The sequence below is a fragment of the Acipenser ruthenus genome, chromosome 30 (assembly GCF_902713425.1).
Source record: "Acipenser ruthenus chromosome 30, fAciRut3.2 maternal haplotype, whole genome shotgun sequence".
NCBI lineage: Eukaryota > Metazoa > Chordata > Actinopteri > Acipenseriformes > Acipenseridae > Acipenser > Acipenser ruthenus.
Window position 1 is genome coordinate 2,769,170 of NC_081218.1, and position 27,397 is coordinate 2,796,566.

Here is a 27,397-nt window from a genome sequence, read left to right on the forward strand (position 1 = left end):
GTTTGTAAAGGGCAGCAGTGTGGAGTAGTGGTTAGGGCTCTGGACTCTTGACCGGAGGGTTGTGGGTTTAATCCCAGGTGGGGGACACTGCTGCTGTACCCTTGAGCAAGGTACTTTACCTAGATTGCTCCAGTAAAAACCCAACTGTATAAATGGGTAATTGTATGTAAAAATAATGTGATATCTTGTAACAATTGTAAGTCGCCCTGGATAAGGGCGTCTGCTAAGAAATAAATAATAATAATATAATTAACTCATTAATATGTCTGTATATGGGCATATCCTGATATATCAGTTTGTACATTAAACACCCAAGTTAATTTTACTGTGTTATTTATTTATTTGGCAGACGCCTTTATCCAAGGCGGCTTACAGGTGTTACAGGGCAGCACAGGGTTACAATGCAAGCTTCATGTTTAAATACAGTATAGTTTACAGTAAGTGCAAATAATAATACTACTAGAATACAATATGAACTAGGATGCAGCCAGTTATATCTACAATGACATATTAGCAGTGCAAGGATGGTGCGTTAGCTGAGGATCCAGTAACGTGGTGCGGAGGTCAGGCGAGTCCAGTGCAGTGCAGGAGAGGCGGATCAGGAGATCTACCATATACAATATTCTATATATTACTGTATATGGATCCCCATAGGAGGACAATGCATGCATCGCTATGTAACACAGTGTATAAACATGTAGCTTCAAATAAACAGGATGGCCTATTTACATCAATACAATTAGAAGGGCACTAGGTTTGAAAAATGTTTTTTATTGAACAAAACAACGGTAATATAAATACAACCACACATTAATATAATGCATTTCCATTTCAGAATATCACCCGCAGAACTGTGACGTGATACAGTTTTTTGTAAGCTTGTTAAAAAAAAAAAAAAAGTCCTCATTTTTCATTGTTACAATGAACTTTGAAAACGTCTCCACCACGTTCTGACTTTAATTTTCAACCTCCGCTATCTTTTGTTTTAAAAACACTTTCTTTTACAAAAAAGTCAAATATTATAAAGACCAGCTGATTTAGTGTTGCGTACAAACTGCGCCTCGTGTGATTTTATATTAGACAGTACACCTATCTGACCACCAGATGTCACTGTGGTATACATTATTATTATTACTAGCAGTAGTAGTCGTAGTATTGCTATTTATTTATTTGGCAGACGTCATTATCCACGTTGACTTACAGGTATCAAAGGGCAGTACAGGGTTACAATGCAAGATTCATATTTAAATACAGTACAGTTTACAGTAAGTATATATATATATGCGCGTGTGGGCAGCAGTGTGGAGTAGTGGTTAGGGCTCTGGACTCTTGACCGGAGGGTCGTGGGTTCAATCCCAGGTAGGGGACACTGCTGCTGTACCCTTGAGCAAGGTACTTTACCTAGATTGCTCCAGTAAAAAACCTGTATAAATGGGCAATTGTATGTAAAAAAAATAACGTGATAACTGTATAATGTGAAATAATGTATAATGTGATAGCTTGTAACAATTGTAAGTCGCCCTGGATAAGGGCGTCTGCTAAGAAATAAATAATAATAATAATAATAATATATGTCCAGAGAATTCAAAAATATTCTCTATATCCAGGGGAGAATCAGGATAGTGGTTAAAGTAGGGTGGTATGCATACCAGTAAGAAAAAACAACTATATAGAAATGTCATACTGCTGGGACCTCTTTAGTTTCGAACAAAAAAACAAACGTTTGTCTCTGAGTGTTTCACCTCGGGTCTCTGCAGGTCACTGTCCCTGTGAATCTTATGTGTTGGAAATCGTACCAGTCGAATCCTACTAATACGTTTCGTGTTGAATTTCGTCTGCGTTTTGTTTTTGTGTACGACTAGTTTTATGACATAAAAATGAAAGAGATGCCAACACAAAAACATCAGACCTACAAAACGAAGACAGTGCCGAGCCCAAACTAAAACCCTACCCATCAGCCAGGCTCTTCAACAGCTGGACAGGAGCAAAGAAACTTCTCCCACAGGTACACAGCAATGTCTGGAACACAAAGAGAAAGAAGCTGGGTTTTCAAAAGGTTCTGTCAATGCAAATAAATGAAATACAGTCTCTATTTACGGTGCAGAACGAACCCCCTAGTGGGTACATTGTAGTATATTCAAAGTGCCTCAAAACTTCAAACAGCAAAAATCACATTAAGGAGTTCATAGCTTTGCCAAGGATTTATAAAACAAACAATTGGAACAAAGCCAGGGCTTGTCAACGTACGGTAACTGATGTTTTTTACAAAGCCTGCTCCCACCTCGCTCTCTGGCTGTGTTGAGTCAAATTGGTCCCGTTCCAAGCGCCACATAGTCTTGTGTGGAACCATTGGAGTGGCTGGCCTGAGGGAGGAAACAGAGTCACACACCCACTTTCAAGGACCAAATATACAAAAGAAGCCAAGGCTTCAAAATCAATGCCCAGCACCTTTATCAAAATAAAAGTTTACCACTGGATTTCTGCAGTTGCTTAGCATAGTTTATACTATGCATTTACTGTAGTTTACCCTGGTTTGCCATGTTTATTAATATGCTTTAACATACCTCTCTGTGCTTTACAATGCTTCCTTATGCTTTACCACACCTCTCTGTGCTTTACAATGCTTCCCTATGCTTTACCACACCTCTCTGTGCTTTACAATGCTTCCCTATGCTTTACCAGACCTCTCTGTGCTTTACAATGCTTCCCTATGCTTTACCAGACCTCTCTGTGCTTTACAATGCTTCCCTATGCTTTACCACACCTCTCTGTGCTTTACAATGCTTCCCTATGCTTTACCATACCTCTCTGTGCTTTACAATGCTTGCCTATGCTTTACCAGACCTCTCTGTGCTTTACAATGCTTGCCTATGCTTTACCAGACCTCTCTGTGCTTTACAATATGCAACATAGTTGTTTGATTCTAGTTCTGTAAAATTAATTAGGTGTTTCCCCACCCTTAAAAAAATGAGGACTGTGCCTGAGGGAAAGCCCTGCTTGTATAAATAGTGTGTGTGTGTGTGTGTGTGTGTGTTGAATGTAAGGTTTTCTTTGTATCTGCTAAGTGAACGCTCCATTAAGAGATGACTAATAAGCAGTGTTTCTAAATTTGAGCATGCAAGGAATTTCAAAACAACTCATGCTTTAGATCTGTTGTGTTTTCTGGTGCAGTTTTCAACAGGATGAGAGTTCGACACCCATGTCAGCTGTAACTGTCAATCGGGCTGATTTTACCCTTCACAGTGAAGAGACAGCTGCTTGGGTTTGTGATGATCGCTGCTTTTCTGAGACTCTGTGGAGGAGAGCAGCGATCCACACAAACCCCAAGCAGCTGAATATTAGTGCCATCAACCTCAGTGATCCTCACCCGATTGTCAGCCCCCTGATTTCTGTTGAGAGCAGTATCCGGAAAATGTTTTGAAAGACTAAACGAGGCGATCTAAAAAGAGCTATAAAAAAAACAAAAAAAAAAACACAAGAATGCATCTGCTTGGAATGCAACGGGCATTCTGATAGCGCCTGGCAACCTCGCCACGAATACAGACGCGTTGAAACGAAAACTCCAGTCGATTTGATGCAAACTTCTATGCAAATTAGCCCTTCCTTTCGAAAAAAAGAATCCTAAATTCTTTGCATGCAGGGTTATCTTTTTTAAATCTGCTATATAATAAGGGCAGCAAGATGATGTCAGAATAGAAAGTTCATTCCAAGAGGCTCCAAAGTTCCAAGTTTGAAGACAAGCTCAGGTGCTCTTTGTTTCCAAGTACAATTTGTACCAAAACACTGACTGATTCCACAGATGGTGAAAAAAGGTTTCACCATCTGTGCTTCAGTTGTATTTCACCATCTAACATGAAATACAACTGAAGCACCACCAAACTACCTACAGTCCGTATCCATAACATTGCAGTCTAACAAGTTTGCCTAGAGACGTCTAGATAAATATTTTCCATGATTTATTAGTATAGAATTTAGTATAGAACTAGTATAATATATTTCACGGCACTGGATTTTTAATAAACGCAAAATTAGCAAACATTTCTTGCTTGCAAAGTTTTCTTGTTTTACAGTATTCAGAGGCGTGTTAATTAAGATTTTAGAGCCTTTGACTCACCACTGAGAAGCAGCCTTGCGGGCAATGATCCCTCCGGGCGCAATGTGTGGAGCTCAGGGCCCAGTGCTACCTGCCACACTCTTCTTGAGAGAGCATGTGCTGCAGGAAATTCTTGAGATTATCAAGGAAGACTTCCACTGGCCTCTCCTGGTAGCTCTCACACTGCGCACAGGCACCAGTGTCCACCTGTTTGGAGGAAAGCTATGGTCAACCCCGATGGATTATTAAAGAAAACTAAAATCTCAACAGACGGGCAATCTAGACACCCTGTGAGTTTGACACGCCTGCTCTACAGTGAAAAATAAATAGTTTAGGACGATGGGAGCCGCACCAAACGGTAGGGCTTCATATAGAAGAATCGTGATTATTCTCTCACCATACTATTTTCAATTCCTTGCAGAATTCTCTTTAGACTCCATTTTGGTTTCTGGATGCGAAACTCAAACATCACCACGTTGAGTTCAGCAGAGAAGCATCCCACTGCTGTCTTCTTGCAGCTCTGCAATCAAACAAACCAGGGGGGACGTCAGATTCAGTTCAATATCCAAAACCAGGGGCGTCTCCAGTCCTGGTCACCGGCCCTCCAGGTTTGTGTTCCTAAATTACTTTATTGAACCAATTAAGGGATTACTAGAAGCTTAATTGGTGAATATGGAGTCACTATGGTCAGCCAGAACAACTGACATTTTATTATCCACAGAGCATCAAAAGAAACTTTAAGAACACATTTATTTTTGAAAAAAATAAGGTATATAAATGATGGACATTGACTAAAATGTTTTTGGATTCTTTTTAATCGCTCTATCAGTCATCCTTGACCATGACACGCTTGAGTGACTGTGACTGAAGCACTTAATCACCTAAATAGTGAGAGAGTTGATCTGACGCTAGATATGGAGCGATTTCAGCTGTTGAATTGCAAGCTTGAATAAAAGCAATAAAGAAAATCACAGAATAATAACCAACATGCCACGTCTGTCCAGAGAGCAGCGCCTTCGTGCGATCGGCATGTTGGAGGCTGGACTAGGGCAGCGTGCTGAGCTCGCCGTCTTGGGTGCTCACAGCCAGCAATTTGATCAGTTTCTTTTGATACTCAGTATACTTTCATTCATTTTTTTGGAGGATGGGGGGGTGTGGGGGGGTTGGGAATAGCTTCCTGTTCAAATATTCACGAGCATATCCGCCTAGAAAAGTTTCAGAATGCCAAACCACAAGACAACAACAAAAAAAACACATCTTAGCTTGTTTCCTGGTAACATACTTTTAAAACTTAAACAAGTTTTAACAGAAAAAAAAAACTTGTTCGCTTTGCTTGAATGACCTAATCAGCATATCCGAAATGCACCTGTGATGGGGTCCCCTCCCCCCCGGTGCACATTATGACTTGTCTTTTGTATGTAACCCTTAGCGGTCCATTTTTTCAACGTGTCTCAGGCACGTCAATTTATTTTCACACGTGCAGTTTATTTTAGAAAAAGTATTTTTTTCACAGTAAAACAGGTTTAAAAGGCACTGCATATCAACAGGACACTCAGCACTGCATCTCCAGCCCTGCCCCACCCTTTGTTCGCTGTATTTTTCACATACCTCTTCATACTCGTGCACACCGATAAATCATCTCCTGATCACTGGTTTTATCACCAAACTCCTCAATAATGCGATTCAAGTCATTATTTTATTACTATAACATCTAAAAAAAGCTCTGCAAATGTCTGTGACATCTTGCTCGTTTGGTTGTTAGTAGCTTATTGATCCCAGAATCTCATCAAGCAGCTTCTTGAAGGATCCCAGGGTGTCAGCTTCAACAACATTACTGGGGAGTTGGTTCCAGACCCTCACAATTCTCTGTGTAAAAAAGTGCCTCCTATTTTCTGTTCTGAATGCCCCTTTATCTAATCTCCCTTTGTGACCCCTGGTCCTTGTTTCTTTTTTCAGGTCAAAAAAGTCCCCTGGGTCGACACTGTCTATACCTTTTAGGATTCTGAATGTTTGAATCAGATCGCCGCGTAGTCTTCTTTGTTCAAGACTGAATAGATTCAATTCTTTTAGCCTGTCTGCATACGACATGCCTTTTAAACCCGGGATAATTCTGGTTGCTCTTCTTTGCACTCTTTCTAGAGCAACAATATCCTTTTTGTAGCGAGGTGACCAGAACTGAACACAATAGTCTAGATGAGGTCTTACTAATGCACTCGCTCCATTTTGAGGTTTCTCCTCTAATCAGTACTTTCTGTTTTCTACATGTTAACCACTCCCTAATCCATGTGCATGCATTTCTTTGAATCCCTACTGCGTTGTTTGAGAATTAATCTTTTCTGCAGGACTTTGTCAAAAGCTTCCTGGAAATCTAAATAAACCACGTCAAATGCTTTGCAATTATCCATTGTCAATGTTGCACTTGGAGACTTATTAAAAGTTTGAAAAGTCTCCAGGATGTGATGTCCGAAGTGAAGAAAGAATACTTATGATATCACACCAACATGCTCTTAATAATTAGGCTATATTAAAGACATAATCAAGTTTAAGTTAGTTTAAAATAAATGACCTGCCTGCCAGTTTCAACTTAGCCCCAAGAGGAAACGTACATGCCCACACAAAGAAACCAACAATGTTAATTAACCCTTTCATGCATTGGGCCTCATATGGGGACAGATTAAAAAAACAAAAAACTATTTTCTAGTCTTTATATGGGGACTTATGGAAGACGTAAATGTATGATGACGTCATAGGAAAACATTTTTAATGAAATATAAAACTACATCAATAGGGTTAAGTTGCAATAAATATTTTTTATCTTTTTTTGGTCACTTACGTCAACCACTGTTACGTCTGGAGTGTACAGTGTGCAGTTTATGGGATTGCCCTGCAAAAAAATAAAAAATAAATACAAAATTAAAAACGGATCTTTTTAAAAACTACAGCACTGCTAACAACTGTTAAACTTTATTTTTTGTTGTTTTTAATTCCCCCCCCCCCCCCTTTTTTTTAACCCAGCGGTTCTCTGTTCTGGTCCTCCGATTATTTCAGAACCCTAAAAGGCAGAATCCTTCAGTGAAATGCCCCACCCAGTCTCCAGCCACTTCGGCACGGATCAGTGCTTTATTTTGCTTGGCAATGTTGTTATTTTTTTTATTATTATTTAGTATTTTTTTTTTTTTTTTAATCAAGTCTACTCCGCCCCCCCCCCCCCTCCCAGCTTTCCTAGTCCAAATTCCAATTCAAATTTTCCGTTTTGACTTTGAAGAAGCCAAAACGGATCTCTGCCAAGACAATTCCCAGCACTAATAGAAAAACAGTTTCACCAACAACACAGATGTCCGAGTCATAGCAGTGCTACCAGAACTGTATCATTTTAGTAGCAGTATTATTTGCACTTACTGTAAACTACACTGTATTTAAATATGAATTATTATTATTATTATTTGTTTATTTAGCAGACGCCTTTATCCAAGGCGACTTACAGAGACTCGGGTGTGTGAACTATGCATCAGCTGCAGAGTCACTTACAACTACGTCTCACCCGAAAGACGGAGCACAAGGAGGTTAAGTGACTTGCTCAGGGTCACACAATGAGTCAGTGGCTGAGGTAGGATTTGAACCCGGGACCTCCTGGTTACAAGCCCTGTTCTTTAACCACTGGACCACACAGCCTCCTGAATCTTGCATTGTAACCCTGTGCCGCCCTGTAACACCTGCAAATTCACCAGGGGAAATTAGCTGCAGGAAGCAGTGTGGAGTAGTGGTTAGGGCTCTGGACTCTTGACCGGAGGGTCGTGGGTTCAATCCCAGGTGGGGGACACTGCTGCTGTACCCTTGAGCAAGGTACTTTACCTAGATTGCTCCAGTAAAAACCCAACTGTATAAATGGGGAATTGTATGTAAAAATAATGTGATATCTTGTAACAATTGTAAGTCGCCCTGGATAAGGGCGTCTGCTAAGAAATAAATAATATATATATTTAAAAAAAAGACAGAGAGAGTGGATTTTGGGAGGTACTCACAGTTTTAGAGAGATCAGCAATGACTTTTAACACCGCTTTTACAGCTTCGTGCCACCGGGGGGCGCACCCCGCTCCTTGTGACGTCTTCGTCGCCATGACGACCAAAAACTGCAGCAGCAGGACAGCGCGCAGCGTGACAGTGCGGCGACGCGCGACTGAAAGTGGCTGCATGGCGGGGTCACCACTCCTGAGGGGTCATCACCGTAGCAACAGCGTTATCTAATGACGAGTCTTCTCAGTATTATTATTATTATTATTATTATTATTATTATTATTATTATTATTACTACTACTATAAATGTTACGAGTCCTCCATGTTGTTGCGGACAAGTTTGGCTGTAGGGCAAGATTTCCCCCCAAAAAGACAACTGGTTCTTACTCTCTGCTCGTCGCTTTATATCACCGCTGAGATTTTCGATCTGGACCATGAAGCCCTTGTGGGGGAATCACAGATGGACAGCCTCTTTAACCTCGTCCATGATGAGGCTGAGTCACTGCCTGCAAAGAAATTACGCATTAAAAAACACTAGACAAGAACACTTTACAGGAAGTGTCTGCAATTGCTGCGTATTTCATTTGCACAGTCGTTCCTTAGTAAATACATACACGGAATTACAATGTTAACAAAGTCCGATAAAGTATATCGCACTGTTTTAAAAGCCGAGTGGAAGCAGCATGTGGTGTTTATCAGGCTAATTTACCCGGTGGTTTCATCTGGGTGGCCCGTTTTAGGTTATTATTATTATTATTATTTGTTTATTTAGCAGACACCTTTTTCCAAGGCGACTTACAGAGACTAGGGTGTGTGAACTATGCATCAGCTGCAGAGTCACTTACAAATATGTCTCACCCGAAAGACGGAGCACAAGGAGGTGAAGTGACTTGCTCAGGGTCACACAATGAGTCAGTGGCTGAGGTGGGATTTGAACCAGGGACCTCCTGGTTACAAGCCCGTTTCTTTAACGGGTGCTAACGAGTTAATTCGGTGTGCGTTCTAACTGGGTCGTCTTGTGTTCTGGGCTGGAGGTACAGCATAGGACATACGCACCTACAACTTTCTAAATTATAACTGAATACACTTTGCCAGGTTATTTTACTATATATTCTGCGTGTAGCATCACACAGATGCTGTAACTGTATCCTAGTGGGTGCTCTGTGATTGGTAGTTTTTTTTATACTATCAATCAAGACCAGGCATGGAATCCTGGAGGCGAAACGCACACCCTCAATGGCAAATCAGCCCCATCGACACCGATGGGGAGCACAAGCCCAATAATCAAACGACTGGTTTGTGTCGCACCAGCAATTGCTGGCCATAACGCTGCGATCCAACAATGGTTCTTTTACAATTCTCGGAAAAAGTAATGCTTAAGGAATCTCAGAAGGATTTTTTTTTTTTTCCTGGCATGATAGATACTGTTTTTCAACAACTGTATATAAACATGGCTCAGACAAGGGTTATTAACTCAGTTGAAGTGGGACTTCCTGGTTAAAAGGCCTACAACGATGCTTGAAAAGTGCCCTTTCTTCCCCCTCCATGAGCCCCTGTCCTGTCTTCTGCACTGTACTGCCCTGCCCCATTCCCCCAAAAAAACAACTTAAAATTTAGAACAGCATACAGTGTGTTGAATAGAGTACGTCACTGGACCCATAGCTAACACACTATGGAACTACTGTCATGTCACTGCAAATACAACCTTACTTGTTCCATCCTAGTTCATAGTGTAGTTTAGTTGTATAATTTGCACTTACTGTAAACTACACTGTATTTAACCACTTTAACCACTGGACCACATAGGAGGCTGTGTGGTCCAGTAGTTAAAGGGCTTGTAACCAGGAGGTCCCCGGTTCAAATCCCACCTCAGCCACTGACTCATTGTGTGATCCTGAGCAAGTCACTTAACCTCCTTGTTCTCCGTCTTTCGGGTGAGACGTAGTTGTAAGTGACTCTGCAGCTGATGCATAGTTCACACACCCTAGTCTCTGTGAGTCACCTTGGATAAAGGCGTCTGCTAAATAAACTAATAATAATATTTAAATATGAATTTTGCATTGTAACCCTGTACTGCCCTGTAACACCTGTAAATCGCCTTAGATAAAGGCGTCTGCCAAATAAATAAATTAAGAAGAAAATGTTGTCAATCCGAATACAATAATAAGATTCTACACTGTAAACCCCAGTCATTCTAAATAAATTAAATCAAGTTACATTAACTTAAAAATTCTAATCTTACTCATAGTGCACAAGCAGAAATGCTGCATTGGCAGCTAATGAAATAGCTTGTGGATTGCACATTCTGTTGCCTAAGTCAACTTTTTTATTGTTTAAATGATTTTTTTTTTTAAAAGTTCAAACTAACTTGACTATTAAAAAGTAAATCTAACTCAAATGGATTAAGTTACATGGATTTAATTGACCATGAGGAGCTCAAACTGCAGTTAATAATAATAATAATTATTATTATTATTATTATTATTATTATTATTATTATTATTATTATTATTATTATTATTATAATAATAATAATAATAATAATAATAATAATACAGCAGTGTGGAGTAGTGGTCAGGGCTCTGGACTCTTGACCGGAGGGTCGTGGGTTCGATCCCAGGTGGGGGACACTGCTGCTGTACCCTTGAGCAAGGTACTTTACCTAGATTGCTCCAGTAAAAACCCAACTGTATAAATGGGGAATTGTATGTAAAAATAATGTGATATCTTGTAACAATTGTAAGTCGCCCTGGATAAGGGCGTCTGCTAAGAAATAAATAATAATAATAATAATATACATGTTATGAGTTTAGTCAGCCCCAGAGAAAGCTGTCGAAACAAAAAATAAATGAGTTAACTTAATTATATTAAGGCAATGAGTTTACTCCATTATTATTATTATTATTATTATTATTATTATTATTATTATTATTATTATTATTATTATTTTAAGCAAACTTAACAGAGTTTACAGGCTTAATGGGACCTTCAAGCCCAATGCCTTTTTTCTGCCTCCAGCCACCACTCATATATATAATCTTAATCGTGTTTCTATATAGTTTTTTGTTTTCATTTCAACCGAGCGCGCAGTTCTTTATTAATTGCATCGCGGTAGCTAGCTCTGAGGATTTGAAGGTCGAACAGTACCACGCAGTCCTATAAATACTGCAGCTAAATCTGGAAACCTCAGCGTGACCTCGAGAGGATGGTTACGACGCTGCTTAATCGCACCCTGTTGTCTTAATCAGTCCAGATTAACAGGTGTTTCAGATCTTTAGCTATTGATGACGTAGCACTTCTAAAATCCTGAGGTTTTGGGGCTCTCCGGATCAGGTTTGAAGACGTTCTGCAAACGTTATATAACTTTCTCGCTGATTTCCTCCTGATGCCACCTGACCAAAACACGTCCCAATGTACAAAAGCCATCTTAAAATAACTAGATCAACTATTACCATGAATATACTTTTTAAATCAACTCTCAAAATACCCTCTTGTTCTCTCTCGCTTTCCATGCTCTTTCTGCCTGATATCTGTTATTAGCTGCTTGCTGCTACTATTTCATGTATTATGCATTGTATTTTACTGTACAGTATGCATTGTATTTTACTGTATAGCATGTATGATGCATTTCTCTGTATTTAAAGTATTATGGATTTTCTTGTTGTTACTGCATCTTGTAAAGCGCTTTGTGATGGTGGTCCACTATGAAAGGCGCTATATAAAATAAAGATCGCTTGATTGATTAAAACAGAAATGGCTGTGCTGTTGAATCTACTGAGCGCACTGCTACAGTTCTGTACTTTAAAAAAAAAAAAAAAAAAACAGAATACAATTGCAAAACATGGACGATTAAACAATCTTACTGTGTCCGACCTGCAAAAATTAAATAAAAACTGAACATTTGGATAATCCCAGCGTTGCCGGGACGTCAGGTAACCCCAATAGCACTGTACGCAACACAACGCATGTAACTAGAGTTACTCGGTTGAATATATCGACCTTCGAAACAGAACACAAAATAACTTCCCGTTTTGTCGAAGTGGATCATACATTTGCAATAATAATAATAATAATAATAATACTAAAACGTACCTGCGACTGGTTTACATCTTAACCAGTTGTAAAACCAACTGTTCCTCCGTCGACAAACGCGCTGATAAAAATGACTTGGAAACAGTCAAACACAGTTTAACAGCCTCAATCCGTGTTTAACCCAGCTCAGTTTCGCCTCCCCTACTCAAATAAATTCCAGACAACCCACCCGTTAAAACCGTGACGGAAACATGTCCGTCCGGGGGGAGTTCGGCAGGAAAGCAGTTTAACCTTTGAACAAAGCGTTTTGGTTTTTTTTTTTTTTTGGCGAGTTTTAAAACCGAAACTGAAAGTGTCAACTTAAATTAATGGTTCGTCGATTAACCCATTTAATGCACGGTTCATTGCCATGTATTTTAAAATGCTTTACCACACTTCTCTGTGCTTTACCATGCTTCCCTATGCTTTACCAGACCTCTCTGTGCTTTACAATGCATCCCTATGCTTTACCATACCTCTCTGTGCTTTACATTGCTTCCCTATGCTTTACCAGACCTGTCTGTGCTTTACAATGCTTCCCTATGCTTTACCAGACCTCTCTGTGCTTTACAATGCTTCCCTATGCTTTACCACACCCCTCTGTGCATTACAATGCTCCCCTATGCTTTACCACACCTCTCTGTGCTTTACAATGCTTCCCTATGCTTTACCATACCTCTCTGTGCTTTACAATGCTTCCCTATGCTTTACCACACCTCTCTGTGCTTTACAATGCTTCCCTATGCTTTACCAGACCTCTCTCTGTGCTTTACAATGCTTCCCTATGCTTTACCATACCTCTCTGTGCTTTACAATGCTTCCCTATGCTTTACCACACCTCTCTGTGCATTACAATGCTCCCCTATGCTTTACCACACCTCTCTGTGCTTTACAATGCTTCCCTATGCTTTACCATACCTCTCTGTGCTTTACAATGCTTCCCTATGCTTTACCACACCTCTCTGTGCTTTACAATGCTTCCCTATGCTTTACCACACCTCTCTGTGCTTTACAATGCTTGCCTATGCTTTACCATACCTCTCTGTGCTTTACAATGCTTCCCTATGCTTTACCAGACCTCTCTGTGCTTTACAATGCTTCCCTATGCTTTACCACACCTCTCTGTGCTTTACAATGCTTCCCTATGCTTTACCACACCTCTCTGTGCTTTACAATGCTTGCCTATGCTTTACCATACCTCTCTGTGCTTTACAATGCTTCCCTATGCTTTACCATACCTCTCTGTGCTTTACAATGCTTCCCTATGCTTTACCAGACCTCTCTGTGCTTCACAATGCTTGCCTATGCTTTACCATACCTCTCTGTGCTTTACAATGCTTCCCTATGCTTTACCACACCTCTCTGTGCTTTACAATGCTTGCCTATGCTTTACCATACCTCTCTGTGCTTTACAATGCTTCCCTATGCTTTACCAGACCTCTCTGTGCTTTACAATGCTTCCCTATGCTTTACCACACCTCTCTGTGCTTTACAATGCTTCCCTATGCTTTACCACACCTCTCTGTGCTTTACAATGCTTGCCTATGCTTTACCATACCTCTCTGTGCTTTACAATGCTTCCCTATGCTTTACCATACCTCTCTGTGCTTTACAATGCTTCCCTATGCTTTACCAGACCTCTCTGTGCTTCACAATGCTTGCCTATGCTTTACCATACCTCTCTGTGCTTTACAATGCTTCCCTATGCTTTACCACACCTCTCTGTGCTTTACAATGCTTGCCTATGCTTTACCATACCTCTCTGTGCTTTACAATGCTTCCCTATGCTTTACCAGACCTCTCTGTGCTTTACAATGCTTCCCTATGCTTTACAGTATTACACTTTGCTGTGTGGATTTTATAAGGGCTGGTTTTATGGTTTGATTGTTTTAAATAAATATGCTTGATCATACCACCCAGTGCTTTTGCAATGGCCACTGATGTTTTGCTGTGATTGTGCTTTTCTTATCATAAGCTTTACTGTCATAAAGGAGGGAGAAGAGAGTGCCATTTACAATGGCCCTAAACGAGGATAGCAATGCAATGACTCAGAGGTATACAAAGTTTACAAAGATGCCAGGTTAAAGTTACTACTGAGAAGCAATGTGTTACAGTAACTTATTACTTTGTAAAACAAAACAAGTTACAATTACAGATTGGTTCTCGGTGTCTTCAGTGTAAATTCAATGGCAAACATTTCAACTAGAAGTCTTTCTCAGTGTCTTTAGTGTAAATTCAATGGCAAACGTTTCCACTAGAAGTCTTTCTCAGCGTCTTCAGTGTAAATTCAATGGCAAACGTTTCCACTAGAAGTCTTTCTCAGCGTCTTCAGTGTAAATTCAATGGCAAACGTTTCCACTAGAAGTCTTTCTCAGCGTCTTCAACAGATGACTTCCAGTGGAATGCTGTCATTGAATTTATTAGGTTTCTTTTGGTATTTCTAAATTCACCACTATAAGGTCTTTAAAAGTTGTGAGTGGTCTTTTCTCCAAACTTGGCGAGATTTGTCACAGGAACCGACAGACAGACACAGACATACAAACAGCAATACAAGACAGACAGATAGATAGACAGGCATTCAAGCATTTCATTTATGGTCTTTGCCAGGCAACAGAATCACAGTTTATTATCATCATCATCATCATCATCATCATCATCATCATCATCATCATCATCATCATCATCATCAATACAACTACTGTTCATAAAAAGAATACATTTGGAGAAACATTTACTCATTTGAGCCAGTAGCTGCACAGTAGTCTCCCCTGGGACAACTTCACATACAGATCAGTTACTGAGATCAGCAGATCTAGATACAAGAATGTGAGACAGCTTACAATGCAGAGGAGGCTGTTTGACCCATCAGAGCACGTCCGGTTCCGAGCAGCTGCTTGATCTGTTTAAATCTCTGTCTGCGTTTCCAGGTTACAGCGGCAGGACCCCCAGAGCCTGGGTCACGCAGACCTGTTACTGAGGGATCAGTTCATTTTGGGACTCTAGGAGAGTGCAGTGCGACAGGAACTAAAAAGAGGAGTCGGAGAGACTCTCTTTTGACGATGTGAAGTGTGAGGCGATTCTACTCGAAGAGGAGACTCTAAAACGAAGGCTTGCAAGCTCTAGTTTGTCAGGTAACTGGAGGAGGGGCACAGCATGAACGGGATGGGCGAATACCCGGACTGGAAACAAGATTTGAAGCAAGAGCTGCAGTTCAAGGGCAAGTTGCAGAAATGTCTAAAACGCTGCAGGAGCCATGTGATTCAACAACAACAGCAGCAGCAGCAGCAGCAGCAGCAGCATGACTAGGTAACCCTAACCCAGACCCTCACCCTCTGTGTATCCTAAGTCTGCCTGCACTTCATTTCCACACTGTGTGTCCGCTGGTCCTGGTTTCTGTGCTGCTATTACAGTATTGGTTCAGGAAAACTTTGTCAACCCCTTTTAAAAACTTGCAGACTTCAGTTGTGTTCCCCCCCCCCCCCTTTTTCTTCTTTGTCCTAGACTAAATAGACGCAGCTCGGCCCCTGGGATGAGATTGGGTGACCTTGGGCACTGCGCCAAACGTAGTCTCACCAAGTGAATTACAGAGCGCAGTGTCCAAATGGCATGCGTCCTTTTCTTCAGCCACACAGCAGAGATTTGAGCAATACTGTCTGGACAGTATTCCAGAGCCTTCCACTTGGTTGCTTCAGCAGCCAGCACAGGATCCCCTCCTCCGATCACTCAAAGCACTTCTTGTAGGAAACGTGACTGGGCTGCACAGCTTTTAAAAAGCATCTGGGTCCCTGCCTGTCGGATTTTGAGAGTGACCCCCATTGCGAATACATCCCACCCCACCCACCCCCCGCCCCCTGCCCCCTGCCCCCTGCCCCCTGCCTCTGCAGGAAGGGGCGCTCAGACGTTATTATGCATGGCGCTGGCACCCCCAGGCCACACGGACAGCGCTTGGGTCCCGTAGTTTGTCTTGTTGACTCCATTTTTCCTCTCCTCTTCATGGTAACCCCTTTTCATCACCGCCGTCAGATACGAAAACAGGCTCTGAAACAAAACAACACCAACACTGCAACATCAGAGCTGTTTTATTATTATTTTTTTTTTATTTTGAGCGATCTCAATTATTTTAACACTGAAGGTTCAGCGGGTGTCCTCCGATCCCACGACTGAGCCAGCTTCCTCTTCCGCACCCTGGAGCTCCAGAGCGGACGGATGTACGTGAGCTGCTGGAGTCACTGGAAATTGGTAGACTGTGAAAAAGGTAGATGTCGCATATAGTGTGCAGGCGCGGATTTCTGAATTTAAAGGGAGGGCTTGTAGTAAATTCAAGGAAGATTGAAAAGGACAGAAACACCATTAGTTTTATTTTAGAAACAAAAACAAAGATTTTTTTTAAATGTAACCTTTGTCATCTTATCTATCTAGGTGTAAAGCAAATTCCTGTTTAATAATTATAGATATATAATTTAAAAAAAACTAAATTTTTAGTTATAATTTGTGTTTGCGTGTGGTTGAAATCACTCCTTGACAAACACTTACTATTTGCTTAAATAATGTCTTAAAAAAACAGAAACCAATTTCCACTCAACTGTCCTGAAGGGGGGGCATACAAATTCCTATTCAATATGTATAAAATGATCACACATTTTAATATAAATATAAAAGCACATGAAAATAAATTGACTACTTTCAACACAGAACTTACAGGTAGACTTAGTTCATTTTAGAATTGTAATGGTGCGTATTTCTTTTTTTTCCTTTCAGATAAAAATTGCGGCAATGACGATTTTGAGCAAACAGCTTTGAGAATCAAGCCTGTGCTGTTTAATTGATCTTTTTTAACGACACATAAGTAGAGTGATAATATGTGCAATTGTGTTTTGCGTTTTCAGTTCGGTTTAAATGTTGACATTACTGAAGAGTCCTCTGGTGGCCAGACTGTGCATCACAGAGCGTCTCTGTCACAAACATTTTCGTCTTTCACTCTCTTCATCATTTACCTTCCAGGACTCCTCTACTTCTTGGGTCCAGTTTTCTTTTACGATCGGTTTCACTGCACTGATAAACTGCACCCCAACATACTGCAACAGGCACAAGAACAAGAACAAAAGAAGCGATTAGGGAGTCCTGATCCAAAGCGACTTACAGGCTTATACCTCTCTGTGCTTTACAATGCTTCCCTATGCTTTACCAGACCTCTCTGTGATTTACAATGCTTCCCTATGCTTTACCATACCTCTCTGTGCTTTACAATGCTTCCCTATGCTTTACCATACCTCTCTGTGCTTTACAATGCTTCCCTATGCTTTACCAGACCTCTCTGTGCTTTACAATGCTTCCCTATGCTTTACCATACCTCTCTGTGCTTTACAATGCTTCCCTATGCTTTACCAGACCTCTCTGTGCTTTACAATGCTTCCCTATGCTTTACCAGACCTCTCTGTGCTTTACAATGCTTCCCTATGCTTTACCATACCTCTCTGTGCTTTACAATGCTTCCCTATGCTTTACCAGACCTCTCTGTGCTTTACAATGTCAGTAGGTCAACTGTCCCAAGTGCGCTAATATCTATACATTAAAAAGAAAACAATGAGCTTATGCAACTCCTTGGCACATCAAACAAAACCAATTCAAGCTTAAGCATTCATTTCGTTATTTACCTTTCAATACAAATATTAAGTTATTATAACAACAAACTTCTTAGAATTTTTACGATGCAAAATAATACAAAATGTACCCTCATGAAAAATACTTTACGCACGTTTAGCTTTTTACGTTACAATATTAATAGCTCTCTTGCCTGAGAAAGCAACAAAATATTTACACAGGGCACAAAAACTCTCGAGTCTGAAGTTTTCCCGGCTGGTTTGCATTCCAACTGAGCTCTCAATGACATTATAGACTCTTAATTCAAGTTGGCTATAAAATTTGATAAGTAACTTGAACTCTATCTATCATTGGCTATCATTTCTGGCATTTGTTGTATTCCACTGTCTCCAAGCTTGACTGGTTGCCGATAGCGACTGATTTGGCAAGTGTGGTGTTTAGCTCTGGTAAAGCATAACAAACCAGGGAAATGGGGGACCAATGGTTACCAAGCAACTGAAATCCTGTGTGTGTGTGTGTGTGATCGGGGGTACCTCATAGTACTTGGGGGATGCACTGTAACGACAGTGGCTCCTCCCCAGCTCAAACACGATCTGCTCCAGCTTATCTTCCTGAGATAGTCGGGCCACACTCTTCTCAATGAAGGACATCACCCTGAGAGAGAGAGAGAGAGAGAGAGAGAGAGAGAGGGGGATAGGGAGAGAGAGAGGGGGGATAGGGAGAGAGAGAGGGGGGATAGGGAGAGAGAGAGGGGGGATAGGGAGAGAGAGGGGGGAGAGGGAGAGAGAGAGAGAGGGGGGAATAGGGAGAGAGAGAGGAGGGAGAGAGAGAGGGAGAGCAAGAGAGAGGGAGAGAGAGAGAGAGAGAGAGGGGGGAGAGAGAGAGAGAGAGGGGGGATAGGGAGAGAGAGAGGGGGGATAGGGAGAGAGAGAGGGGGGATAGGGAGAGAGAGGGGGGAGAGGGAGAGAGAGAGAGAGGGGGGAATAGGGAGAGAGAGAGGAGGGAGAGAGAGAGGGAGAGCAAGAGAGAGGGAGAGAGAGAGAGAGAGAGAGGGGGGAGAGAGAGAGAGAGAGGGGGGATAGGGAGAGAGAGAGGGGGGATAGGGAGAGAGAGAGGGGGGATAGGGAGAGAGAGGGGGGAGAGGGAGAGAGAGAGAGAGGGGGGAATAGGGAGAGAGAGAGGAGGGAGAGAGAGAGGGAGAGCAAGAGAGAGGGAGAGAGAGAGAGAGAGAGGGGGGGAGAGAGAGAGAGGGAGAGCAAGAGAGAGAGAGAGAGGGGGGAATAGGGAGAGAGGGGGAGAGAGAGAGGGAGAGCAAGAGAGAGAGGGGGGGATAGGGAGAGAGAGGGGGGATAGGGAGAGAGGGGGAGAGAGAGAGAGGAAGAGAGAGAGAGGGAGAGGGGATAGGGAGAGAGAGGAGGGATAGGGAGAGAGAGGAGGGAGAGGGAGAGAGAGAGAGGTAGAGAGAGGGGGAGAGCCAATAACACAATTACTGACAATCTTTTTTTCAGTGTGTAATGCTATTATTATTATTATTATTATTATTATTATTATTATTATTATTATTATTATTGTTATTATTATCAAACCGCCGACGCTACCCAGGAATCCCCCAAGTGGGGTGAGTGCTTTTATGCACACATACAATGTGCCTATTCGGCCAGTAGGGGTCAGTCATTACAAGCGCAACACATAGATCAGGGTTAAAACAAACTGACAAGAACATCAGGATCATCTTATATTGTTTCAAACCCTACGGGTAAGAACTGTAATAAAGCTCCGAAGCGGTACGAAAGGGCTCGGCGCTTCTCGTACCTGAGACCGTGTGCCTGCAGTTCCTTGCTCATCCTGAGCTCCTGAAGATCATCGATCTCTCGAAACATGAAGAAGACGTCCTTACACTCCGGGTGGGTCTCAAACAGCCTACCGGAGGGGAGAGAGGCAGACCGGGGGCTGTTATTTCACCCGGGGTGGATAAGTCTATTTGCCATATTTCCCCAGACAGACGGATTCAGAGGCACCGCTAGTTCCAGCGCCCCTAGACGGGTCCGAATCCGGCAGTGAGTCCCGCAACACTGCCTGGTAAATACTGTATAAATAGTGTTCAGTTTGCAAGCGCATTAATGAGCAGGTTTTATGTATGTATTTATAGCTGTCAGTGACAATTATTTATTCACAAACAACTTTTTATAGTAAAAACGAATGTAGCGCTCAATTGCAAAAATCATGTCTTGTGTACTTTATTTTTTTTGATATACCCCTGCTGTTGCTTATGAAAAGGAGAGGGGCTGCAACTTGACAGTGCAATGCTGTCTGTCTGGCCAAGAAACTTCAGCGTCAACAATAACTCCACTCTCAACACTGCAGAGCTGTATAGAGGTCTATAGGAAAGAGATCTCAACACTGCAGAGCTGTATAGAGGTCTATAGGAAAGAGAACTCCACTCAACACTGCAGAGCTGTATAGAGGTCTATAGGAAAGAGAACTCAACACTGCAGAGCTGTATAGAGGTCTATAGGAAAGAGAACTCCACTCAGCACTGCAGAGCTGTAGGTAGAGGTCTATAGGAAAGAGATCTCAACACTGCAGAGCTGTATAGAGGTCTATAGGAAAGAGAACTCCACTCAACACTGCAGAGCTCTATAGAGGTCTATAGGAAAGAGAACTCCACTCAACACTGCAGAGCTGTATAGAGGTCTATAGGAAAGAGAACTCAACACTGCAGAGCTGTATAGAGGTCTATAGGAAAGAGATCTCAACACTGCAGAGCTGTATAGAGGTCTATAGGAAAGAGATCTCAACACTGCAGAGCTGTATAGAGGTCTATAGGAAAGAGAAACTCCATTCAACACTGCAGAGCTGTCTTCTCTGCAGTTTTCTATAGCGCAATTCAATTCTGGGAGCTGGAAGTAGAGTTTTGCACGCAGGAGACTGCACCTCATGAATACACTGCACTAATGCTAGTCCTATTTTTAATGCCGCGTTTGTCACACAGCTACGATTATTAATATCACTGCAATTGCAATTTCAGACCTGGCTTCGTACTGAGTGGTCTCTTTATTGATAAACCACGGCCGCACAAGCAAAGACTTTGATGAGAGGCGGAACAGAGGGCTCGATATCGGCTTACAAGCGCTCCATCGACCCCCAGAATCATTTCCTTTGTGTTCGGAGCTGTGGTTTAAAGTGACCTTACGTGCTTAAAAAAATAAAAAAATAAAAATCCATAGCTTTTAAAAACGTCTGAGATATTCACTGGTGATTCATAGAGGTTTCATTATGAGTGTGTTCGAATCCTACTTATTTGTATTATTATTATTATTATTATTATTATTATTATTATTATTATTATTATTATTATTATTATTATTATTAATCCTCCTGTTTACTGCAAACCCCATTATGATGCATATACTGCCCAACGTTTCGGTATGTTTAACACACCTTTGTCAAGGGAAAGTGTGTTTGAAAACAAACAGTGTAGGTACTTACAGACTTTTGATGCCATAGAAACTACACTCACTTATTTCTATTTAAATCTACGAATGTGCTTCTGATGTCTTACATAATACATTATATATATATATATATATATATATATATATATATATATATATATATATATATATATATATATATATATATATATATATATATATATATATATGCGGTAATTTATGCGTACATTCGGAATACTGTTAGTAAGAACACCCCAAAAGGCTGCTGCCAGTAGATTTTCTATACTGGTAGTCAGTCACTCCGTTGTATATTAAACAGTATATTGAAATGTATTGTATCTATCCATCTTGTGCTGCATTAACTCTGTGTGCCAACTATGTGTATGCGACCTGCTTATACACAGATGTGATTCTAAATATCTACAGGGGCCGGTTTTTCAGAAGCTTGTAATCTGCATTAAAATGATCTGGATTTTTTTTTTTTAACCCTATATTCTGTGACCGAGATTACTTTAAAAAAAAAAAAAAAAAAAAAAAACAGGATTTCGTAATCGTCATTATTTGTAATCTGGATAAATGCAATCCAGCAGTGACGTTTTCTGGGCGGAAAAAACGATCCAGATAAAAGTAAACTCCATCACAAAATACAGGATAACAAAATCCGAATCACTGATCCAGATTGTTTTGAAAAACTGGCCCCTGGAGTCTATGTTGTCCAAGTAAAGTGTGTCAGGCAGGCACACAGACAGGCACACACAGAGACAGACAGGCACGCAGACAGACAGGCAGGCAGGCAGGCAGGCACACAGACAGACAGACAGGCAGACACACAGACAGGCACACAGACAGGCACACAGACAGACAGGCAGACACACAGACAGGCACACAGACAGACAGGCAGACAGGCAGGCACACAGACAGGCACACAGGCAGGCAGGCACACAGGCAGGCAGGCACACAGACAGGCACACAGGCGGGCAGGCACACAGACAGACAGACAGACAGGCACACAGGCAGGCACACAGACAGACAGGCACACAGGCGGGCAGGCACACAGGCAGGCACACAGACAGACAGGCACACAGGCGGGCAGGCACACAGGCAGGCACACAGACAGACAGGCAGGCACGCAGACAGGCACACAGACAGACAGACAGGCACACAGGCAGGCAGACAGATTTATGCATATATCCTGAATGTGAAGTAGTCATTTTTTATAAAACTATATACATGTTTTTATAACCCCCCCCCTTCTCCATTCATAATAATAATAATAAAAAAAACTGCCACCTTATTTTAAAAGCCAATTTCGCGTTTTCTTACCTGATAAACATGATAATCCCCACTCTCGCGATGTCCTCGTGAAGGATTTTCCAAGATTCCCGAATTAAATCTTTCTGTGCTTCAGAAAGCGGGAGCGGCTCCGATTTCAACCGGGACCCGGTCCCTGTGTCAGTGCCTGATCCGGATTCGTTCGCCTCTGGGGCGGGTCTGCTCCCGGTGTTCACCCCGGGCCCCGATAGCGCACAGCCCATCGTCACCCAAAACTAAAGTGCAGCCACCGGAGAGCAGAAGCCGTTAATTTCTCCCTTTTTTTTTTACAAAAAAATAAAATAAAACGACTTTTGAATTAATGTTTTAAAACCCAGTTAGTATTAAAAGATAAATGCTCTATTCTACCTCTTCCCAAATATAGAGAGGGGGGGGGGGGAGGCGGGGGGGACCAACTGAAAAATGGGCAGACGTATGAACGCACACACAGCGAAACGATAAAAACGTAACTTGTTAAATAAATTGCACAGCCTCAGGGCACCAAGTATCTGTTGCGCTGGCAAATCGTAAAATACATTTAAAAAAAAACAAAAAAAACAACGATGAACGCACCAGAATTATATCGCTATCGTTTTAAACAGCCGGCACCTGAAGGTCTAAACGTTATTTTGTCGAGTTGCTATGACAGTTTTATTTCAGTGGTGCAATTCAACGTGTATTTAAACGGCAGCTCATAATTCTAAGCTATAGGCTGCTTCAATTAAACCAGACGCACAAACGCATGCAAGTTATACTAAAGCGAAAAAACGCACTGTGCAGCGCTGCAGAAACGGTACAGCTAGTAATAACAACAGACAGCTACAATGCAAACGGAGCAAGACGGGTTTTTTTTCTGTTAAATAAAACAGATGTTACGCGATCTCCCCTGCAGCGTGCACACGAGTCGCTTGCTGGAACCGATGGGAAGAATGAATTTCAACTACGCTGTGCGCTTTCTCTCTCCACTGAAGCTTAGTGCGTCTCCAACGGTGACACCACGGGTCAGAAGCTGCGCCGAGTTCAATATATATATATATATATATATATATATATATATATATATATATATATATATATATATATATATATATATATATATATATATATATATATATATATATTATAGACGCTCCTAACTGAGATCCAATTAATTGAGATTCTACGAAGTGTAGTAAACTAGAACCAAAACTGTAATTTTGCTGTCACCGTCGGAGAGGCTGGCTTTCTCAAGGCGCTGTCCTTTTACACTGAATAGAAATTAAAGTGAGTGTTGTTAACATTGCATCAAAAGACTATAACGCCGCTGTTTGTTTTCAACGCTTTCCCTTTGCTAAACATAATTATTTTACTTTTTTTTTTTTTGTAATAGCAAATTGTATTGAGTCTCGGAATAGTTTCCCATGACGACACGATTGTACCAACCTCCACTATAAAACAGAAGCTAAATGACAGACTAGCGGTTTGAAGAAAAAAAAATCTATAAAATCCATCGCGTATTTGAATACCGATAATTGCACTTCACTGCTCTAGGGAAGCGTTGTAGTCAATTAGTGCCCAACGGATGCAGCAACTAACATTATCAGTGCTTCTATATTATTCTAAGGGGCAACGATAGCACAAGTATGAGGCTGCCATTGGTAGAATGGGACCACAGTATGCTTGCTATACCCTTCCCAAATGATCTTCAGTGGCAATGCAGAGATACAGGCAGACAATGACAACGCAATAATGGTTATTATGCTGAGGGAATGAGGCTGGTATTGGAAGGATGGGACCACAGTATGCTTGATAAAGCATAGGAAAGCACAAAGAAAAATGAAGTTTGCTAAAACCTGTTCATACGCATTGGCGAACCAGGGTAACCTATCGTAAATGCAGTCCCAATTTACTCCTATTGACCACAATGGACAGTTTTCACTGACTGTCAAGCTGAAACTTGTAATGAATTAATAACCTGAGCCTGATGTCTGAACTGTTAAGATGATGTTTGTATTATTATTATTATTATTATTATTATTATTATTATTATTATTATTATTATTATTATTATTATTATTATTATTATTATTATTCGTTTCTCATTTTATATTGAGGTGTCATAACCATCTGGTAGGGCTGTATTTGCAGAATTAACAGTTACATTTAGACGTCACTTTTCCTGTTAATAAAATTTGAGTAGGTCTACGTTATCATAACAATATACAGTCTGCACTCACATATCCGACCCTGTAGCACTTGGATTTCAGTCACGGTTAAACGAGTGTGACGCATAGCTGACTGTTTCACTCTGGCCGTTCCAACCCTTGTCAGTTTTTCAGGGAACATGAAAAAAGATTAACTTTTTTTTTTTTTCAGAAGGCGTATTTTTAAAAGAGGAAATAGTGACAGGTTAATTTCTCCTACCCCTTTGCGACTCCTGCTTATGACTGATTTAACTGAAAGGTAAATTGATTTTCAGATTCACTATTATTATTATTTATTTCTTAGCAGACGCCCTTATCCAGGGCGACTTACAATTGTTACAAGATATCACATTATACATTATTTCACATTATACAGATATCACATTATTTTTACATACAATTACCCATTTATACAGTTGGGTTTTTACTGGCGCAATCTAGGTAAAGTACCTTGCTCAAGGGTACAACAGCAGTGTCCCCCACTGGGGATTGAACCCACAACCCTCCGGTCAAGAGTCCAGAGCCCTAACCACTACTCCACACTGCTGCCCTAACAGGGCAGTTAGTCACATTTCAATAGGCCGGACTTCCATTTAACTGGAAAACAACGAGGCAGTGCGCACGTCGTCGTTTTATTTAATATATTATAAAATTAGCTTAGAAGCCCTTGTTTGAATGTTCTGAACAAGGCGCTGATCTCCATGATAAATGACTCGCGGCATGAGCCGGGGTACTTAGCAACTACATCCGTGATAATGCGTTGAACATCGCGTAAAACATGCGCAGGTAAAGAGTGATGATGTTTTCATTCCTTGAATCTGGCGATACCGCAACATGTGTGCAATCTATTACACCGAGCACGTTTGGGAAGCCAGACCACTGATAATATGTGTGTGTGTGTGTGGTTTCATTTTGTTCCGCATCCCCAATTAGAAATACATACCATTGCCCTACGGAAAAGTGCATGACGTCAGTCAGAGTATATCTTTGACATAGAAGATGACAGGTGCCTGCTGACCTGTCCCTAGCTGTTGTCTGGCTGTCACCCGTTGCATGAAAACGAATGCATACTGTAATCCTTACAGGTATTATTATTTGTTTATTTAGCAGACGCCTTTATCCAAGGCGACTTACAGAGACTAGGGTGTGTGAACTATGCATCAGCTGCAGAGTCACTTACAATTACGTCTCACCCGAAAGACGGAGCACAAGGAGGTTAAGTGACTTGCTCAGGGTCACACAATGAGTCAGTGGCTGAGGTGGGATTTGAACCGGGGACCTCCTGGTTACAAGCCTTTTTCTTTAACCACTGGACCACACAGCCTCCGATACTGCGCGACTGCGCTCTGCGTGCGATTGTACATTAAACTTAAGCAGATGACACCGCGCTGTTGTAGCGCTTCTATCCGATCTGTATCAACTCATAACTTGTTTTAAAAATGTCTGACGGGGGCGAAATATTCTGGGTTTAGTGTAGGGTCGTTTTTTCCTCATCCCTTCCTTCTCGTACTGCAGTTGAATTGGAAGCGCATCGATGTCTTCCATTGTAGATTACAGCGCAGTAGCCCTGTCAGCGGTCGCGGTTTAAATAAGACACGAGAGCGGTCATGTCTTAATTAGCGAGTGTATTTTGGTGTTTTGAAAATAAGGCGTTATAGAACCAATTATGATTTTCAATTGTATATAAGCGTGTGACGCCAAATGAGACCCCATTAGTGACTTTAACAATGGCTGCTAGATACCTCTGGACTTCAAAACGCGGTGCCCAGCACGGTGCATTACAAACATCTTTCTGAGAATCCAACTTCTGAATTCAGGAAGAAATGGTCTTGGAAAAGGTCACTCTTATAATTAGTCTGGCACACAAAACCAAAACAGTCTTGACCTATAATCATTCGAAATATTGAACTGGGTATTGAACGAGGGATTACATATTACAAAGTACACTTTATTAGGACGTGTTCCTAATATCGGGGCAGGCCACCTTATGCCAGGATCGCGGGCCTTGACATAGCGTGGACTCCCAAACTAAAAGTTCAGTGAAAGCATAGTAAAGCATAGGCAAGCACAGAGAGGTTTGGTAAAGCATATGGAAGCATTGTAAAGCACAGAGAGGTCTGGTAAAGCATAGGGAAGCATTGTAAAGCACAGAGAGGTCTGGTAAAGCATAGGGAAGCATTGTAAAGCACAGAGAGGTCTGGTAAAGCATAGGGAAGCATTGTAAAGCACAGAGAGGTATGGTAAAGCATAGGGAAGCATTGTAAAGCACAGAGAGGTCTGGTAAAGCATAGGGAAGCATTGTAAAGCACAGAGAGGTCTGGTAAAGCATAGGGAAGCATTGTAAAGCACAGAGAGGTGTGGTAAAGCACAGGGAAGCATTGTAAAGCACAGAGAGATATAAAGCATATTAAACCAAGGTAATCTATGCAAAATGCAGAATATAACCATGGGGAAAGAAATGCAAAATTACAGTGCAAATTCACGAAGGTGAACTTTTACAAGGGGCACAGTGTACATATTTTATAAAAGGTCAAGTGCTCTTTATATCTTTGCAGCCTTCTCTCTCTCTCTGTCTCTCACACACTCACATTTTCCCATTCCCCTCTCATACAGAGCCTCTCTCTCAAGCAGCTGACCTTTAGAAACCTGGGGCCCGCCTGCATTCATTA

The 27,397-nt window shown here is 41.4% G+C and overlaps 1 protein-coding gene and 1 non-coding gene across 3 annotated transcripts; both read right to left on the minus strand.

The window, feature by feature from the left end:
- Positions 1–751: 751 nt before the first annotated feature.
- Positions 752–12,447, minus strand: LOC117394698 (uncharacterized). 2 transcript variants are annotated; one of them, XR_004543420.3, is made up of 7 exons: positions 12,200–12,447; positions 8,116–8,613; positions 6,927–6,977; positions 4,491–4,613; positions 4,115–4,300; positions 2,282–2,363; positions 752–2,019 (listed from the first exon to the last, which is right to left on the minus strand). It is a non-coding gene; the product is annotated as an uncharacterized LOC117394698 (transcript). The 2 variants fall into 2 exon arrangements; XR_004543419.3 differs by having other exon boundaries at positions 2,248–2,363.
- A 3,608-nt stretch (positions 12,448–16,055) lies between these two features.
- Positions 16,056–23,489, minus strand: LOC117435753 (neuroglobin-1-like). Its single transcript, XM_034059169.3, has 5 exons — positions 22,558–23,489; positions 19,592–19,699; positions 18,313–18,433; positions 17,173–17,253; positions 16,056–16,216 (listed from the first exon to the last, which is right to left on the minus strand). Exons 1-5 carry the CDS (start codon positions 22,767–22,769, stop codon positions 16,073–16,075), a joined length of 666 nt encoding a protein of 221 aa, XP_033915060.3. The 5' UTR covers positions 22,770–23,489; the 3' UTR covers positions 16,056–16,072.
- Positions 23,490–27,397: the final 3,908 nt, after the last annotated feature.

Excerpts from the sequence above, each read along its gene's own strand:
- LOC117435753 (XM_034059169.3), bottom strand. The coding sequence starts at position 22,769 with ATGGGCTGTGCGCTATCGGGGCCCGGGGTGAACACCGGGAGCAGACCC. Across the intron at positions 19,700-22,557 it reads GGGATTATCATGTTTATCAG|GCTGTTTGAGACCCACCCGG; the intron begins GTAAGAAAACGC and ends CCCCTCCGGTAG. Across the intron at positions 18,434-19,591 it reads CTGCAGGCACACGGTCTCAG|GGTGATGTCCTTCATTGAGA; the intron begins GTACGAGAAGCG and ends TCTCTCTCTCAG.